Raw genomic sequence first — 19,911 nt, forward strand, 5'->3', positions numbered from 1 at the left:
TCAGAACTTTTAAAAATAATCAAATTTACAGTATGAATTTTATTATTTATGAAGATAATTAAAATTTTGACGTGAAATTTAAAAAAAATTGAATTTCTAGGATGAATTTTATTATTTATAAATATAATTAAAATTTTGACAAAAATTTTATTAAAATTGTTGCTAATAATTGAATTTCAGAGAAGAATTTTATTATTTATAAAGATAATTGAAATTTTAAATAGATTTTTTTAAAAGTAATTGAATTTTGCAGAAGAATTTTGATATTTATAAAAATAATTGAAATTTTTAGAAGAATTTAAAAAAAAAATTTTGAAAATAATTGAATTTCTGCGAAGAATTTTCTTACTTTTGAAAATAATTGAATTTAACAAAGAATTTTATCAGAACTTTCGAAAATAATTGAATTTCTAAGATGAATTTTATTATTTTTAAAGATAATGGAAATTTTTAGAAGAATTTTATTCAAATTTTTGCAAATAATTGAATTTCAGAGAAGATTTTTATTATTTATAAAGATAATTGAAATTTTGAACAGATTTTTTAAAAAAATTTTAAAAGTAATTGAATTTTGCAGAAGAATTTTGATATTTATAAAGATAATTGAAATTTTTAGAAGAATTCAAAAAAAAATTTTGAAAATAATTGAATTTCTGCGAATTTTGATATTTATAAAAATAATTGAAATTTTGAGAAGAATTTAAAAAAATTTTTTGAAAATAATTTAATTTTTGCAAAGAATTTTCTTATACTTTTGAAAATAATTGAATTTTGCAAAGAATTTTATCAGAACTTTTAAAAATAATTGAATTTTTTTGATAAAATTTTATTATTTATAAAGTTTTGACTAAAAATTTTAAAAAATTTTGAATAGAATTGAATTTCTGCGAAGAATTTTATTAAATTTTTTTTTAAATAATTTAATTTCGGAGAAGAATATTATTATTTATAAAAATAATTTACATTTTGAGGAGAATTTAAAAAATTAATTAATTTTGCAAAGAATTTTATCATATCTTTTAAAAAATAATCAAATTTACAGTACGACTTTTATTATTTATGAAAATAATTAAAATTTTGTCGTGAAATTTAAAAAAAATTGAAAATAATTGAATTTCTAGGATGAATTTTATTATTTATAAAGATAATTAAAATTTTGACAAGAATTTTATTAAAATTTTTGCAAATAATTGAATTACAGAGAAGAATTTTATTATTTATAAAAATAATTGAAATTATGAACAGATTTTTTTTAAAAATGTTTAAAAGTAATTGAATTTTGCAGAAAAATTTTGATATTTATAAAAATAATTGAAATTTTTAGAAGAATTTAAAAAAAAAATTTTGATAATAATTGAATTTCTCCGAAGAATTTTCTTACTTTTAAAAATAATTGAATTTTGCAAAGAATTTTATCAGAACTTTTGAAAATAATTAAATATCCAGTATGAATTTTATTATTTATAAAGATAATTAAAATTTTGACGAGAAATTTAAAATAAAATTGAAAATAATTGAATTTCTAGGATAAATTTTATTATTTATTTTTGTAATTTAAGTTTCTAATAAAAAATTTACTTCAAAAAAACCGAAGGGAAATTTAGAAGTTAAAATAAAAAAAATATCTAGCCAACGCCCGGTTACAGCCTCGTTTCCATCCGTCTCGACACTTTCCAGTTAAACTGTCCTTTTTTCGAGACACTGAAAGGGAGTCAATTAAGGGAAAATTGCATAGCTTGACCCTCGATGGTTCGATGGGAGGTATATATTTAGCGACACTGATAAATCAACATAATATAGGCGTAATGAGGGTTATTAAATGTCATTGGTGGATTCGTGTAATTGGTTATCATTACACTTCTTTTTTCTCCACTCTCTCTTTGTAATTTTGCCCCACCTAGATCGTATGGCCATCATATTGCCGACGGAGTATTAGATGTAATCGATTCGAGGGCAATGCACTTATGTAGACTGCAACGGGACCGCAATGATGGTCTCTATACACCCAGAAGAAGCGTAATTTCAAATACACGCTCACAAACTCTGACTAAGGGAACCTTGATTATTCCAATCCATTGCCTGCCATTTAAGTGATATGCTCTCACTTAAACTTACCCCGAGAGTGATTCATTCTTAATGACACGTGGAATTGAAATCGTCTCAACTTAACTATAATTTCAAACCGAGCCCTGTGTTTTCCCTTCGAGTACTAGACAGCGCCCGGTTTGGCAAATTCGGGAAAAAATTAAATTTAAATTTGAAAAAATGGCCAATTTTCATCAAGTGCTAGACTGCGCCAGGTTAGGTACTCTCTAAGGAATTGAATATAAAGAAAAAAAATTTTTTTCAATTACTACACAGCGCCAGGTTAGGTAACTGCGAAATAATTAAAACTCAGAAAAGAAAAAAAGAATAAGAAAATTACTTTCAAATGCTAGACGGCGCCAGGTTAGGAATAACTATAAAGGAAATAAAAATCAGAAAGTAAAAAGGAAAAAGAAATTTCTTTTCAAGTTCTAGACAGCGCCAGGCTAGGTAACTTCAAAATAAATAAAAATGAGAAAAGAAAAAAGAATAAGGAAATTCTTTTCTAATTCTAGACAGCACCAGGTTAGGTAACTAAACAATAATTGAAAATCAAAAAGTAAAAAGGAAAAATAGTTTTCTTTTCAAGTTCTAGACAGCGCCAGGTTAGGTCAAAAGAATAAATAAAGACTAAATATTTTTTTCTTTGTTTTGGATTTTTGAATAATTTTGTATTATTATTTAATTATTCGGTCGGTATTTTCAAAGCGCTAGACAGGGCCAGTTTTAGTGTCTTTTGAATCTAAAAATACACTCGAACTTTTAAATATGATTTATTGTCTAATAAGAAATAAAAATTTTTCGTCTATTTTTGTACCGAAAATTCCTGGTGCAATCAAAATTGATAAACTCGGCACAAACAGGGCTGAATCTAGCCCAATGAATAAAACAAACCCAAACCAATAGAATTCGTGAAATTTTCTAACAGAAATACTAAAATTTCTCCGGATAGAAAAGCAAAATTTTCTCAACGTTAAAAACTAAAAAATTATTTAGTCAACTGGCTCAAACCGGGCGCTGTCTAGTTTCACCATAAAATCACACCTATTTTTTCTCCTTTTCCCTTTTTTTGATTCTATCCAATTTTTTTTAACTCCACAAAATTAAAAACACAACTTTCCGAAAGATATTCATAAATTGAGACAAAAAAACGAATTAAAAGTATGAATTTTGATTCGTTTTCTGTTTTAATTTGATATCCACATCAGAAAAATTGAAAATTGAAAATTGAATCGAAATAAGATGGAATAAAAATGAATTTATGTCAGAAGTTTTTTAAACTTTCTTTTTTTTGTTTGATATCTCGTTAAATATTCGATGAAGAACAAATATATGTATATACACTGTCTGTGTTTACTCTGGGTGAAAATAAATATGAAATTATTTTCATAATTCCATATCTAAGTCTATAGTTAGAATCTCAAATAAGCGATCTTGTCTAAGATTTGAAAGTTGCTTATCGGTCACGTTGTCTGACTTTGGTCTATTAATAAAATATCTCAAAGCAGTTTATAATCTTCACGTCTAGACGAAGGTCAATTTAAATGTCACATTCGCCGTGTCTTTTTTATTAATTACCATCACTGAAAATAAAAATTCGATTGTTCTACCTGAACATCAATAAAAAATAGATTCTTCTCTTTTTTTTGGACAAATTGGCTTCTAATACATAACTAATGAGGAGATATAAATTCATTTCATTCTTTTTATTTAATTGATGGAATTTTTTAATCTTATCGCTTTTATGGATCATCAGTATTTTTTTATATGATTTGATTTATTTAATTAGCGTTTTTGCTTCTTCTTTTTAATTGCTAAAAATTGAATTCATTTTCTTCTTTCTTTTTATATTTATTTGAAAATTGCTATTTTTTAGTAAAATTTAGTAATGTCAGTAAAGTCAGGAAAATAACAGGAAAAAAATTTTTTTTGTCAGGCAAATTAAAGAAAGAGACTTTTTTTAGACTTATTTTCAAAAATTGCGAATTTTTCGACTTTTCTTTTAAATATTGTAACAAAATATATTTTTTAGTATAATATTCAATTTATGTCGATTTTTAAAGTGCGAAAAATAACTGTAAACAAATCTTTCAAAAATTATTTTTGAATCACTTTTTTAAGATATAATTAAATTTTTCAACTATATCTGTAAACAAAATCTTTTTAAATAATTCAAATTTTCTAAAATTTAATTGAATATAATTAATTTTTTTCAAGTATTTTGTAACAATTTTGAAAAATCAACTTTTGAAGAATTTTAATTGCAAATTTTGAAAATAATTGAATTATCAAAAATGTTAAAATGAAAAATCTTTAAATGTAAAATTTTAAAATGAAAATTAATGAAAGCTTCTAATTTTTTAAAATTTAATATTTTCAAGATTTTCAATTACATATTTTCGAAAATTCAAATACAACCAAAAATCAATATTTTAGAAATTATTTTTAACAATTTGGAGAAAAAAATTCATGTTCAACATTTTTAATTAAAATTCATAACAAAATTAATTTGTTTTTATAAATTATACAAAAATTCATAAAAAAATTAATTAGTTTTTTTTAATTAATACAAAAATTCTTTTAAGAAATTAAATTATTTTCAAAATTAAAATATTTTTTGAAAACTAAGTCTTAGAATTGTTTTATCAAAATTTTTTGATTCACTTATCTTCGAACAAAGTGAATGAAAATTTATAAAAAATTACTTTTTTAAACTTATTTAAAAAATTATAAATATTTATAATTAAAATTCTTTAAAAATTTGATTATTTTCATTTATATTTTTTAAAAATTCAATAATTTTTAAAAGATTTTACCAAATTTCAATTGTTTTGGAAATTTTTCAATTGTTTATAATTAAAAAAATGTATTATCTTTCAAAAATAATGGACAAATATTTTTTTAAAAATTAATTGTAAAAATTTCTTTATTATAATTTTTTGAAAATATTTTACCTCAATAGTTTAACATAAAAACACACGGACAGTTACAATTATTATAAAAAATTGAGTTTTTGTATTTAAAAATAATTGAATTCTAAAAGAACTTTCGAACAATTATTTATAAAATAATTGATTTAGAAATAAAGTTTTGTTGAAAATTATAGAAAATAATTGAATTCACGTGGGGTTATAATTAAAATTTTGTAGAAATTATTAAAATTCATCAAATTTACTCATTATCAGTAAAAAAAAATTAGTGATTTAGTGAAAGTTACTATTTATTAGTCAAATTATTTACTATTTTTTAATAAAATATTTTTTAATCAAAATTTAAAAAAAATAGAAATAGAAGAGAATGCTTTCTTTCTAAAAAAAAAATTAAATTAAAAATATTTTTTAATCAAAATTAAGAAAAGAATTAGATAAAAAAAATGGAAATAAAAGAGAGTGCTTTCTTTCTAAAAAAAAATTTAATTCAAAATATTTTTAAATCTAAATTTAAAAAAAAAGACATAAAAAGTAAAAATTAATCGAACAGAAGAAAACGATTTTTTCTCCTCAAAGTCGTATATTTTCTAACTGAACACAGATGAAAAGAGACCACCGTGCGAAAATGAGAACATTTGTAACTTTCGAAGAGTTCCACTTTAAAGGCATTTGAAGAAAAAGCGATGGGAAAAAAAGCGCGAAAGAAAACTAATTTAAAAGTTTGCATAAAAAATAAAAGTTCGACTTTCGAAACGCACTTTAAATATATATAGGTGGGAAGCAGGGATTCTTTTTTTTCTCCAATTCTTTATGGCACTGAAAGGATTGTTTTTTCCAGGATTCTTGAATTCGCAAGTGCGTATACACGAGTGGAATTGTACACACATATATATATAGAGGCAGTAGGCATACATATCGCCAAGTATGTCGGCGCGTTAAAGCTTTAAAGGGGTTCTCCGTTTGCTGGCGAGGGCCATCGTTTGAAAGGGAAAGTAGTACGCGAGGGGTTGTACTCGCACGTACGGGTGTATTGATCGAGAAGAGTAACTCGAGTCTAGAAATATATTTTATATTGTATATATATATATATATATATATATATATAATGTAAAAACGTGCAACACAAATGGCGTGACATCATCTTTTTTTTTCTTTCTCTCTTTCTCTGTAGTACCAAGAATACAAACCATTCGAGCCGAACACAAAACCAAAGATGATGGAAAAATATCGACTTTCCCAAGGGGGCAGTGGCCTTTCAACTTATTCGCTCTCCTATGTCCTTTTATGTGAACTTTCATCTTTATAAATTATGAAATATATCACTATAACATACGTGTATATATGCTGGCTTTTATTTTTTTGTGACATTATAAAAGTATTTCCGCGAATTCTATGCACAGACAGAGAGAGAGAGAGAGAGTCGTGTCTGGAAATTTTCTATAAGTTTCGCCAATAGCAGCACTTAGTTAAACAAAACTTAAACAAATTTACAAAACTTAAACTTTTTTTAAGTATTTGACACTTAAAAGTATCAAATAGCGACGAATTGAAATCAAAAATATGTTTAAAATCAAAAATTGATCCAAATTTTTGGTAACAATTTGATCCCAGGGTGTCTACTAACCGGGAATTCCGGGAAAACCGGGAAATAACCGAGAATTTTATTTGACCGGGAAAAACCGGGAATTAGCCGGGAATTTTATACCAAACCGGGAATTTTTTTACCAAAATTAAAAAAGTTTTATTATTTGAATTTGTTTTTAAAAAATCACTTTTTATTTCAATTTTTATAGGTATTTATACTGTTCTCTAAATTTAAGTTAGTTAAAAATAATTAATTTGATAGTAAAAAATCAATTCGACTGAAAATATGTAATTAAATTTGTTAAAGAATTTCATTAGAAACTTTTTAACAAATAGAATTTTCAAAGTATTTGAATTTAATAATTGATTAATAATTGAATATTATAAAGAGTTAAATTCTAATGTATTCATGTTTCTTACTGCGAAGATTAATAATTAAAATTTTTATTAGTTAATTTAAAAAAATATACATACTTAAAATTGTTTAATAAAATTGAACTTTCGCAAATTTTTTTTTTAATTCTGAAAAATAAGATTGTTGTAATTTTTGAATTCTATTGTTTCAAGATAATTAAATTTTTCTAAACAAATAATTGAAATTTTTTTAAATAATTGAAATTTGTTTACATTTTTTAAAAATTATAGAATTCTTTTAAAGAATGTTATTTAAATTTTTCGAAAATAATCAAGGGAAGTTAGTGACCGTAATTATAATTTAATTTTTAAAATTTAAAGTCCCTCTTACAGTTTTAAATCAATTTTTTGCTTCTAAAAATATTATTAAACTTCTCTTAAATTTTTATAATTTAAATTTCTGATTAAATGTTTATTACTTATTAAGTAAATAATTAATTATTAATGATTATTATTTTCAAAAATTTTAATAAAATTCTTCACAAGAATTAAATTATTTTCATAAATAATAGCATTCTTTGGAAGGATTCAATTGTTTTTATAAATAGTGAAATTTTTTTGCAGAAATTCAATTATTATCAATATAATTTTAATAAAATTAAAAAATCAAATTTTCAATTATAATTATAAAGAGACAAGATTATTTTTGAAAAATTAAAAAAATTTAAAGATTTATTTATTTTCGAAATCAAATTTAAATTTAAATTTAAATTTGATGAGAAAAAAAACCGGGAAAAAATTTGGACATAACCGGGAAAATCCGGGAAATAACCGGGAATTTTGTTGAACGAAAATACTAGACACCCTGGATCCACTTTGGTAACAATTTGATACCTTTTAAGAAATAATATTCAAGAATTGAAATTAAAAATATTTTTGAAATCAAAAATTAATCCAAATTTTTGGTAACAATTTGATCCACTTTGGTAACAATTTGACACGTTCAAAAAAACTGTAAGGGAATCACAGTTTTTCTACAGATATCAAATTGAGACAAAAAAAAAGGAATCAAAAGTGTTGCGAAGCAACGGTTTTGATTCTTTTTTTTTTTTTGTCTCAATTTGATATCTGCAGACAAAGTGTATATTTTTATTGCTGAAATATTACTTTGGAACATTTGGAATAAATTGCAAATATATTTTATTTGAACCGCAAGTCTGACTTAAATTGAGCTTTACTACTGTTGAAAAATTCCTAGAATTAAAAAACGTTCTACGATGACTGACATTTATTAAATTCTAAAAAACTGTAAATGACTCTAAAAGATTGGGAAATAATATAAAAAAAACTATAAAATACTATAAAAATCTGTAAAAAATACTCTAAAGGCTAAAAAATAAAAATAAAATACTGTAAAAAAAACTTTAACGGCTGTAAAAAACTATATAATATACGAGATATAGTACTGAAAAAAAATTACTTTCGACAAAAAGAACAAGAGTTAAAAATTAGGTCTGACTAAAATTGATTTTCACTCCTTAGGACAAATTATTGTCTCACTTTCTAAATTTGATTTAGTAAAAATGCCTATTATTTTTTTTTCTTGCGATGAATATTGTTATTTATGAAAATAATTGACTTCCTCCGAATGATTTTATTATTTATGAATATAATTAAATCCCTGACAAGAATTTTAAAATTTATAAAAATAATTGAATTACTGTGATGAATTGAATTCCAAATTTTAAAACATTTGATTTTTTCAAAACAAAAAATGTATGCAAATTCTATTTTAATTTTTAAATAATTGAATTCCTGTGAAATTTTTATTTTCTTTTGGAAAATAATTGAATGTTTGTGTAGAATATTATAAAAATAGTAGAATATTGAAAATCATTGAAGTATAAGAGAATTTTTTTGAAAATAATTGAAATTTTGCCATGAATTTTATTAAAATTTTTGAAAATAATTGAATTTTATTACTTTTGAAAATAATTGAATTCTTATGTTGAATACTCTTATTTTTAAAAATAATGGAATTTTGCAATTGATTTTATTAAAATTCCTGATAATAATTAAATTTTGTCGCAAAATTTGCTATTAATTTATAATTGAAATGTTGACATTTTTTTTTTTGATTTTTTTTTTAAATAATTGAATATCTGTGAAGAATTTTATTAATTTTGAAAATAATTTAATTCTTGTGATAAATATTATTATTTATGAAAATAATTGACTTCCTCCGAATGATTTTATTATTTATAAAAATAATTAAATCCCTGAATTACTATGTAGAATTGAATTAAAAATTTTAAAACATTTGATTTTTTCAAAAAAAAAAATGTATGCAAATTCTATTTTAAATATGTAATTAAATTCATGTGAAATTTTTATTTTTTTTTTTTTTTTTGGAAAATAATTGAACGTTTGTGTAGAATATTATAAAAATTTCTGTTTCAAAATTGAATTTTTTGGAAAATTTTATAAAAATAGTAGAATATTGAAAATCATTGAACTAAGAATAAAATTTTTGAAAATAATTGAAATTTTGCTATGAATTTTATTAAATTTTTTGAAAATAATTGAATTTTTGTAATTAATTTTATTAAAATTCCTGAAAATAATTGAATTTTGTCGAAGAATTTTGCTATTAATTTATAAAAATAATTGAAATGTTGACATTTTTTTTTTGGATTTTTTTAAAAATAATTGAATATCTGTGAAGAATTTGATTAAATTGAAAATAATTGAATTCTTAATAATAATTGAATAATTGAATTGTGATGAATATTGTTATTTATGAAAATAATTGAATTTTACAATGAATTTTATAAAAATTCCAGATTGTAATTGAATTTCGGCGAAGAATTTCGCTATTTATAAAGATTTGCATACAATTTTATTAAAACTTTTTTTAAATTATTGAATTCTTTTTGGGATATTTTATTAAAATAGTGAAATTAGAAAAATTTTTTTGGAAAATAATTGAATTTAGGACAAGAATTTTTTTGACATTTGTGAAAGTAATTGAACATTGAAAATGACGATTTTTTTAAAATTTCTAAATAAAATATTGGCTTAATGACTTCTGATAGATCTTGTGCTTTTCAAAATTTTATCATCTTTCAAAAAAGAAAAGAAAAAAAATTTTAGTTTCCATAAATTTTATGTTTTAAAATATTTTTCATTCACCTAAAAATGTGTGATCTCTTAATTTTGACCGGTACCATAAAATATTATAAAAAATAAAATACTGGAAAAGAAACTCTAAAGGCTGTAAAATACTATAAAATACAGAAAAAAAATTACTTCTGCCAAAAGGAACGAGAATTAAAAATTAGGTTTGACTAAAATTGAATTTTCTCCTTAGGACAAATTATTTTCTTATCCTCTAAATTTGAATTAGTAAAAATGCCTACTATTTTGAATTATTAACTGACTTTTTGCTTTTGAATTAGTAATTATTTTAAATTTTACTAATAAATAGTAATGTCTACTATTTTTTTTAGTAAAATATAGTGAAATTACTAAGAAATCCCAAATTCTACTAATTTATTAGCAAAATTTACTAATTCAAAATGCAAAAATAGTGAAATTACTAATAAATACTAATTTCTATCAATTTATTAGCAAAATTTACTAATTAAAAAGCAAAAAATCAGCCAATAAATGTGACGCGATCTGAAGAAAGGGACCTTAGAAGCAAATCATTTTAAGGTTGGGTTAGAGTTACTTTTTTCTTGTTTGACAGTTTCTTTTTACTTATTTCGAATTAAAATCAGTGTTTATTAAATATTTTAGTTTTAATGAAGACTTAAACTTCAATGATTTATATTGACAGTTGATCCTTTTTTTGTATTTTCATTTAAAAAATTGCAAACATAACCTATAATTTTTTGCTTCTAAGGTCCCTTTCTTCAGATCGCGTCACAAATTTAAATTAATTTAATTGTAATTTAAATTAATAAACATTATTACTAATTGAAATATATATTGTAACAAAAGGAAATATCAAAATAAATCGAAAAAAAAATAAAACAAAAAGAAAACAAAAGTTTTGTTTAAAAATTCGACATTTGACTTCTCTGAAAAAGAAAATAAGAAATTTTTTTATGGGGGGAGGGAATTTTTATATTGAATAAATTGGAAATTTTGTCCCTTTGCCCTCAGGGGATCAATATTTTTGGGTATTGAAATTCATAAGAAATGGGAAAAAATAAAAAAAAAAAGATAAAGAAGTACAGCAGGTGGAAAATGAATGAAAAATATAATGACAGTTTGATAAATTATCCACGATGTAAAATACGTTGAAAATTTGTAAATTTTTCAATTGTAAATACGGGGAAATATTAAATTTTCCTGATTGTAAATAATATGAATGAGGAAATATTAAATTTGAATTTATTGTTAAAAAATTTGTTTCAGAAAAAAAATTTTTTTTTTGTAAAAATAATCAAGTGGGTTTGGTACATCGTACATGACGTGAGTTTCAGGAATTACGAGTCATTTTCTACTCAAAGAGTTCTAAGATTCTAAGTCTCGGGTTGTGAGCTAAAAAAAGGAGAAAAATCTTATTGTCTAGTATGTACAGTTATATACATGCTTATATTGTGTAATAGTGAGAATGGAGAGAGAGAGAGAGAGACACTCGAACTGTCCACGTGCAAAGCTCGACCCCTTCTCAATTACTGATTCTCTGTGCCACAGAGCAAAAGACCTACCTCACTATTATCTTTCTTTCTCCACGTAACCTTTGTACTTTTTTCCCTTCATCTTTTGCCAGGACACTTTTGTACATATGCATTCAATATTATATTTGACAATTATAAATGGGAATCAAAGTTTTTTCTTCCATTCTTCTTCTTCTTCTTCTTCTTCTTCTTCTTCTTCTTCTTCTTCTTCTTAGCACTTTAACAAAATTATAATTATTATTATTATTATATTATTTTTATTTATTATTATTATTATTATTATTATTATTATTATTATTATTATTATTATTATATTATTTTTATTAGTATTATTATATTATTTTTATTTATTATTATTATTATTATTTTACTACTGATTCAAAAATTATAAGAAATAACAATGTCTGACTTAACGTAATTTTTACTACTGATAAAAAAATTTCGTAATAAAATTTCCTATTACTGTTACCTTCAAAATTTCTTAATTATTAAAAAAACATTGTCTGACTTAAATTGAGTTTTACTACTGATTAAAAATTGAATTGATATTGAAGAATTAAAAAGTTTGGCTGAATTAAATTGATTTAAAAAAATTTTTTTTAAATTATAACCAGTGTCTAACAAATAGTTAAGATTTAGCTGTTAATAAAAAATTTCTAAATTAAAAACATTTTCTCACTTGAATTGAATTTTACTTCTGATAAAAAATTACAAGAATTAAAAAGATTGTCTGACTTAAAAATTGGGTTTCACTACTAATGGAAAATTTCTAAATTAAAGACATTGTCTGACGTAATAATTAAATTTTACTCTACTGTGTGATAAAATATTCCTGAGAATTAAAAATACATTGTCTGACTAAAATTATATTTTACTACTTATTTGAAAAACTGGAATTTAAAAATATTGTCTGACTAAAGTTGAATTTTTTTATTTATTCATCACATTCATTATTATTTATTCATTTATTATTATTTTTATTAAAGTAAATGTTAAAATTTAAATTAACTTCAAATTCATTTTATTTATTATTATTTTTATTAAAGTAAATGTTAAAATTTAAATTAATTTCAAATTCATTTTATTTATAAATAAGTGACTATTAAGTCACTTATTTAAAAATAAAATGAATTTGAAGTTAATTTAAATTTTAACATTTACTTGTTCATTTCTTTTATTTCTTATATTTACTTTTTTATAAATTATATTAATTACTTTTTTTAGGTTATTTTAGGTATAATTAGGAACAAAAGGTTTTTTACTGATTCAAAATAAAAATTTTTAAGTCTCTGAAAGTGACTCAAAGTGACTTCTACTACTGAAAACTAAAATGACAAGAATTGAAAATATTTTCATTATCATTATGAATATATGAAAACTAGGAATTAAAATACTACTGGCATATTAAAATAAATTGAATAATTTGAAGAAAAAAAATTAAATGCGAAAAGAAAGAGGAAAAAAAGAGTAAAATTCTTACCCAGACAGTAAAAATAATAAAGTAAATTAATAATACTATACAATATTTAAAAATCAAAGAAATATTGCTACAACTTTATTCACTTTCTGTATATAAATATGTAATACATCAATTCTTGTCATGTGAGATTAATAATCTCCGATATAAATTCATATACGAGCATTGTCTGTTAATACTAATTATATACTCCTCAACTTATTTATCACATTCGTCTCGTTTTTTTTTCCATCACAAATAAAAAAAAAACTATTCATTTCTGTATATACAAGTAAAGAGCAAATAAAGTAAAAAGAATAAATTAGAAGTAAAGTGCAAAAAAAGGAAAAAAGAAAATTATACTAAGCACGTGATTTGATAAAATTGAATGTTATTTTTAATTCACGTACTTACGCAGGCTACATGAGCAATGATTAATATTGCGTTTGCTCTTGTCTCTCACTGCTTGAGACTATGTAATGATTATTCGACTTATGACTTTTCCAATGACGCATTATTATTGGAGACAAGACCTTACATTGATAACCCCAGAATTCACAAATATACACGATTTCCATTTGTGAGAGAAAACATGAGAAAATTTTCTACAATGTTTTCTAAAGACTTATGGAATTTCTTTTAATTCTTACCTATATTTGTTGATAATTTATATTTTCTAAATTGAAATTTTTAACCAAAAGTTGTATAAAAAATGTAGATTAATTTACGATTTAATTAATATTTTTTTTATCAATTCGTTGCAATTTATTACTTTCAAAAGTTAATAGTAAATAAATTTTTAAAAATAAAGTTTTAAATGTAAATTTTTAAATATAAATCGCAATTTAATACTTTTAAAGTTAATAGTAAATAAATTTTTAAAAGTAAAGTTTTGAATGTAAATTTTTAAATATAAATCGCAATTTAATACTTTTAAAGTTAATAGTAAATACTTTTAAAGTTAATAGTAAATAAATTTTTAAAAGTAAAGTTTTGAATGTAAATTTTTAAATATAAATTTTTATATAGAATTTCGTTTTTATTTATTTAATTATTTTTTTTATTTATTCGAATTCACAATTTTTCTATAACTTTGTAAAACATTTTTTGTTCTCAATTTGATATCCTTAGAAAAACTGTGATTAAAAGTTTTGCCTCAATTTTTGAACGAAATATTTTTCTGTTATCCATAATATTTAAAACTTACCAGACTGAGAGTTAAAATAATGTAATTGAATATTTATTTAGTTAAAAAATCATTTTTTAATTATGGAATCAATAATTTGTAAATAAATTCCTAATCAAATTATTTAATATAAAAGAATCGTCGTTCATATGAGCGTTTTAAACATTAGGGACGTAAATTAAATAATATTTTTTTAAACGTAATTTATTAATAATAATATTAACAATTATTGTTATTATTTTATTATTATTATTATTATTATTATTATTATTATTATTATTATTATTTTTATTTTTATTTTTATTTTTATTTTTATTTTTATTTTTATTTTTATTTTTATTTTTATTTTTATTTTTATTTTTATTTTTATTTTTATTTTTATTTTTATTTTTATTTTTATTTTTATTAATATTATTAAATCTGATCTGTGAATAAAAAAAAAAGCAAAACAAAAAGATTAACTTTAAAAAAACCAAATAAAAAAACTGAAATCTCTAAAATTTACTAATTTGAAAGCAAAAAGTCGGTCACTACTTCAAATTCGTTAATATTTTTACTAATATTCAAATTTTGAGAGTAAATAAGAAAATAAAAACATCATAAACTGTACAAAAAAACTGTAAAAAAATTAACTATTGATTTTATTATAAAATTAATTAGTAAACTTAATTGTAAACTTATTTAATTCCTAATTTTAATTGCGAGAACAATACTATTTAATTTCTAAATTTAATTGTAAACTAAATTAATTTACTATTTAAAATTATTTATTGTAAATTAAATTAGTTTACAATTAAATTGTAAATTAATTTACAATTTAATTGTAAACTAATTTAATTTACAATTTAATTGTAAACTAATTTAATTTACAATTTAATTGTAAACTAATTGAATTTACAATTTAGTTAAAAATACGAACGTCGAAATAAAATTCAATTAAGTTTAAAAAAAATGAATCTAAAAATTGTATTATATTGAAAAAGAATCGAGAGAGAAAGAAAGAGAGAGAGAGAACATATCAGAAATTGGGTGACAATTTACCGACAAGTGGAGGAATAAATTTGACCTTGAATAAAGGAAGGGAAAATAATCGAAAATATTTGAAGGGAGAGAGACAAAAAAAAGAATGAGAAGTAGAAGAAGAAGGAGGAAGAAGAAAAAGAAATTGAGAAGGTGAATTTTGTTAGTGTCTCGTTTGAAAGAAACCCTCGGCTGATTTTTATGTCTATTGCCGGCGGCGGGGCCCTCGCAAACGACTAGACGCGACTCAGACATTTTATGAGCGTCGTGCTTCATTACTTTTGAAACGTCCTTTACTTTCTACACCCGAAATATCGACATTCGTTGTCCCCCCTTTTTTTTAACACACATGAGATTTTTTTAAAGGAACTTTGTGCGGCTTTCACTAATCACACAGTGTTGCATTGTTTAAGACTTTTTTTTTTTAAAGTACTTGTAAATTGTAAAAAATTGTTCATATTTTACTGCCTTTTTTTTAATGTCCCAATTTTAGTCCTTGGAGAAAATGTAATAATAAATAATATATAAAAAAAAATATTGGTATTTAAATACTAGTTTTAAAAAATTACTACAAATTTTAGTACTGGCAAATATTACTATAATTTATAATTAAAACGATTGTCTGACTATTGTTGACTTATACTACTGATAAAAAATTCTCTGATTTATATTTTCTTTTACTGAACTTATGGAAACATTTTTAAAAATTTAAACTGGCTAAAAGAGCTTTTTTCTACTCATAATATTATTTTTCTAAATAAAAAATATTATTTAGATAGAATTGACATTTATTTATTTTGATTATAGTAATATTGTCTGACTGAAACTTCCTTTTACTACTTATAGAAAAAATTTATCAATGAAATAAAATAGTAAAATTATTACTAAAAATACTGTCTGACTTAAGTCGAGTTCTTCTACTGATTAGAAACTAAATTCACAAAATTGTCTGACTAAAAATGACTTGTACCACTTTTACAAAAATTATTATCAAACTCATTACGTGAATTAAAAATATAAAAACTACTAATAAAAATGTTATAAATTTTTAAAAAGGACCGTCTGACTTAAATTGAATTGTTCTACTGGTTTAGAAATCATTGTTGGAAAATTGTCTGACTAAAATTGACTTTACTACTGACAAAAAATTACAATAATTATTTAATTAAAAACAGTGACTATAGTGTTCAATTTTAGTTTTTAATAAAATTGTCTGACTAAAACTTTCTTTTTCTACTGATGGAAAAATTAAATTTTAAAAAATTTACTGACTAAATCTATAGGTATCTTTTTACTATCCTTATTCAGAAATTGCGAATTCAGGGTAATTAAGTAAAAATATTTTTCTTCTAAAGGCAATAAAAATAAAAAAAATAAGAATGGGCGTCACTTTTACCAAACCATCAGTTCCAAAGTTTTGTTTTTCCAAAAATTTACATTTCCAAACTAATTTTACCAAAAATATTGTTACAAAAAAAAATTTTACCAAAAATATTTGAATCTTTTTTAAAATTCAATTATTTTTTTTTAAAATTCATGATTATAATGCTTTTAATATTCAATTAATTAAATTTAATAATATGTGAAATATTTACTGAAATTCATTTTCAAATATAAAAATAAATAACTTATTCAGTAAATGAATATCGTAAAATTGAATTCTCTTAAAGTATTTTATTAATAATTTTTTAAATAACTCAATTTTTCGACAAATTTTAATAAAATGTTCAAGAATAATTACATTTTTTTTGAGGAATTCGATTAAAATTGTATTAAAAATCATTGAATTTCTATGATGAGATTTTATTATTCATAAAAATAATTGAACGTTTACTTAGAATTTTATCAACATTTTTTTTTCAATAATTGAATTCTTTTGAAAAATTTTATTAAAAATAGTAGATATTGAAAATCATTTAATTCAGAAAAATTTTTGAAAATAATTGAATTTTGGAAGATAATTTTATTATTTTTTAAGATAATTGAAATTTTGCCAAGAATTTTATTACAATTTTTAAACATAATTGAATTACTGCAAAGAATGTTATTAATTATTAAAATAATTGAAATCTGAGTGAGAATTTCAAGAAACCTTTATTAAAAATAAATGCATTCTTATAAGGGAATATTACAAAAATAAGTAATTAATTAAATTAAACTAAATAACGAAAGTTTGGTTAATTTCGAAAAAAGTATAAAATTCGACGAAAAAACTGGAGAAAAAAAAGAGAAAAATTAAAAATAGAAATATTTATATTTCGAATTTATTATTATTTAATTGAATTATTTATTGAAGTTGGAAATAAATTTGTTGGAATTGGAATTGAATTGGATTTTGTTTGTTGCTTTAGATGCTGTCGGTGAGTCCAGGAATGGAGGTTGGCAGCGGAGGACACGGCGGTCTTGGTGGTGGTCTCGAGGGTGGTCCGGCGGGCGGTGGCGGAGGAGGCGGCGACGGAATGCAGGAAGCAATGGTCGCCGCCGCAAGGGATCGTGTTGTAAGAGCCGGAAGTGTTCGACAAGATTTGGCTTTGGATCTTCCGCCTCGGCTTCAACTTCCGGATGGCGAGGAACGTCCCTACGGAGCCCACACGGCTCTTCATCTTCGCGATCCCGAACAGGTAAATAATGATTTTTTTTAATTTAACAACAATTTTTTAATTTTAAACTCTTGCATATTTTTTTTCAATAATATAAAAATTAGATTCGGAAATAAATGAAATTTGTTTTAATTTTAAATTCTTGTTTATTTATTTTTTCTTTTTTTTATAACATTAAGAAAAACAAGGTTTGAAAAAATAAGAAATTAATTTAAATTTTCAACGCTTGTTTCCTTTTTATTTTTTTCCAAATGATAAGAAAAAAGATAATAAAGAAATATCTAGTCAAGAAAAATGGGTAAAATAAGAAGAAAGCTAAATTTAAAAATGAAAATAGAAGAGTAAAAAGAAGAAATTGTTAATTTATAGAGAAAATGTATTTTTTTATAAAATTATGAGGATGAACAAAAATATTGAAGAAAAAATATCAATTTGAAAATATCAAATTAAAAACTTGTTAATTTCAAGAGAAATTATTTGCAAAAAATTGTGATGAGAAATGAAAATATTATTAAATTGAAAATATCAAATTAAAAAGTTGTTAGTAATATTTAGAGGAAATTTTTTTGTAAAAAATTATGGGAAAAAATTTTTTCTTTCTAAAAAAATACAAAACAAAATAAAAATTTGTAATGAACGATTTCTCTGCAAATAAAATAAAAATTTCTCTAGAAATTAACAATTTCTCTACAAATTAAAATTTTTTTTAATTTTTATAAAAAAAAAAATACAAAAAAGACTAAAGAAATAAAAAGAAGAAGAAAATATCAAATTAAAAATAAAATTGTTAATTTCGAGAGGAATTTTTCGTAAAAAATTATGAGAAAGAAAAATTATCAAATTGAAAATATCAAATGAAAAAATAAAATTGTTAATTTCTAGAGGAAATTTTTTTCTATAAAATTATGAGGAAGAAAAAAAATATTGAAAAAAAATATCAAATTCACCCCTTACGAATCTTTGACAGGAGCCTAGCTTTACAAAGGGGGTTAGAGGTAGAGTTTCGGTAACCTAATGCCAGAACAGATGGGGTGGCATTGGATATTCTAAGATCTTTTCCTCGAAGACCTTTTTTTTGCGCAAGAAAGGGGAAAATCCTTCGTTTCCTATTTTCTTCCTTGATCACTGTGATGAGAATAAAAAAATACAAAACGAAAGTCTCTTCTATTTTTTTTTCTCCAAAAGAAAATCTAAAAAAGCGTTTCGATATTTTTTTCTATTTTTTGTATTTTTTTATTCCTTTTGTCTTTTTTTGTATTATTTGTTTCCATTTATTTCTTTTATCTTTTTATATTTTTTTAATTTGTTTGTATTTTTGTATTTTTGTACTTCTTTTGGTTTTTTTTCCTTTATTGTATTTGTTTAGTCTTTTTTTTGTAGTTTTTTTTGTATTTTCATTGTAAAAATTTTAAAAATTCGTAATTTGTAGAGAAATTGTTAATTTCTAGAGAAATTTTTATTTTATTTGTAGGGAAATCGTTGATTACAAATTTGTATTTTCTTTTGTATTTTTGTATTTTTTTTTTTTGTTATTTTTATAAATTTTTTTATAAATATTAAGAAAATTGTTCAATTCTAGAGAAACCGAAAATTTCTTGAGAAATCTTTATTTTATTTGTAGAGAAATCATAAGTTACAAATTTGTATTTTCTTTTCTATTAATTTGAATTTTTTATTTCTTTTCTCTTTTTTCTATGCTTTTATTTTCTTTTCTTTTGTTAAAAATTAAAAAAAATTGTTAATTGTGAAAAAATCGTTAATTTATACAGCAATTTTTATTTTATTTTTTAGAGAAATCGTTGATTACTAAATTTGTATTTTGTTTTGTCATTAGAGTTTTTTTTTTCATGTAAAAAATAAAAAAATTGTTGATTTTAGAAGAAATTTTTATTTTATTTGTAAAGAAGTTTATTACAAATTACAAATTTTTTATTTCTTTTCTCTTTTTTATATGCTTTTGTTTTCTTTTTTGTAAAAACCAAAAAAATAATTTTAATTGTAGAGA

General features: G+C 21.9%; 1 protein-coding gene across 1 annotated transcript in view; it reads left to right on the forward strand.

Annotated features, from left to right (window-relative positions):
- Nucleotides 1–19,911, forward strand: part of LOC122501926 — a 54,713-nt gene that overhangs the window by 32,890 nt on the left and 1,912 nt on the right. The window contains exon 2 of the mRNA XM_043611715.1: nt 17,658–17,927. Coding sequence (XP_043467650.1) covers nt 17,658–17,927 — 270 coding nt within the window. The remainder of the gene's footprint in view (nt 1–17,657; nt 17,928–19,911) is intronic.

Source organism: Leptopilina heterotoma, unplaced genomic scaffold (assembly GCF_015476425.1).
Source record: "Leptopilina heterotoma isolate Lh14 unplaced genomic scaffold, ASM1547642v1 Lhet_219, whole genome shotgun sequence".
Taxonomy (NCBI): domain Eukaryota; kingdom Metazoa; phylum Arthropoda; class Insecta; order Hymenoptera; family Figitidae; genus Leptopilina; species Leptopilina heterotoma.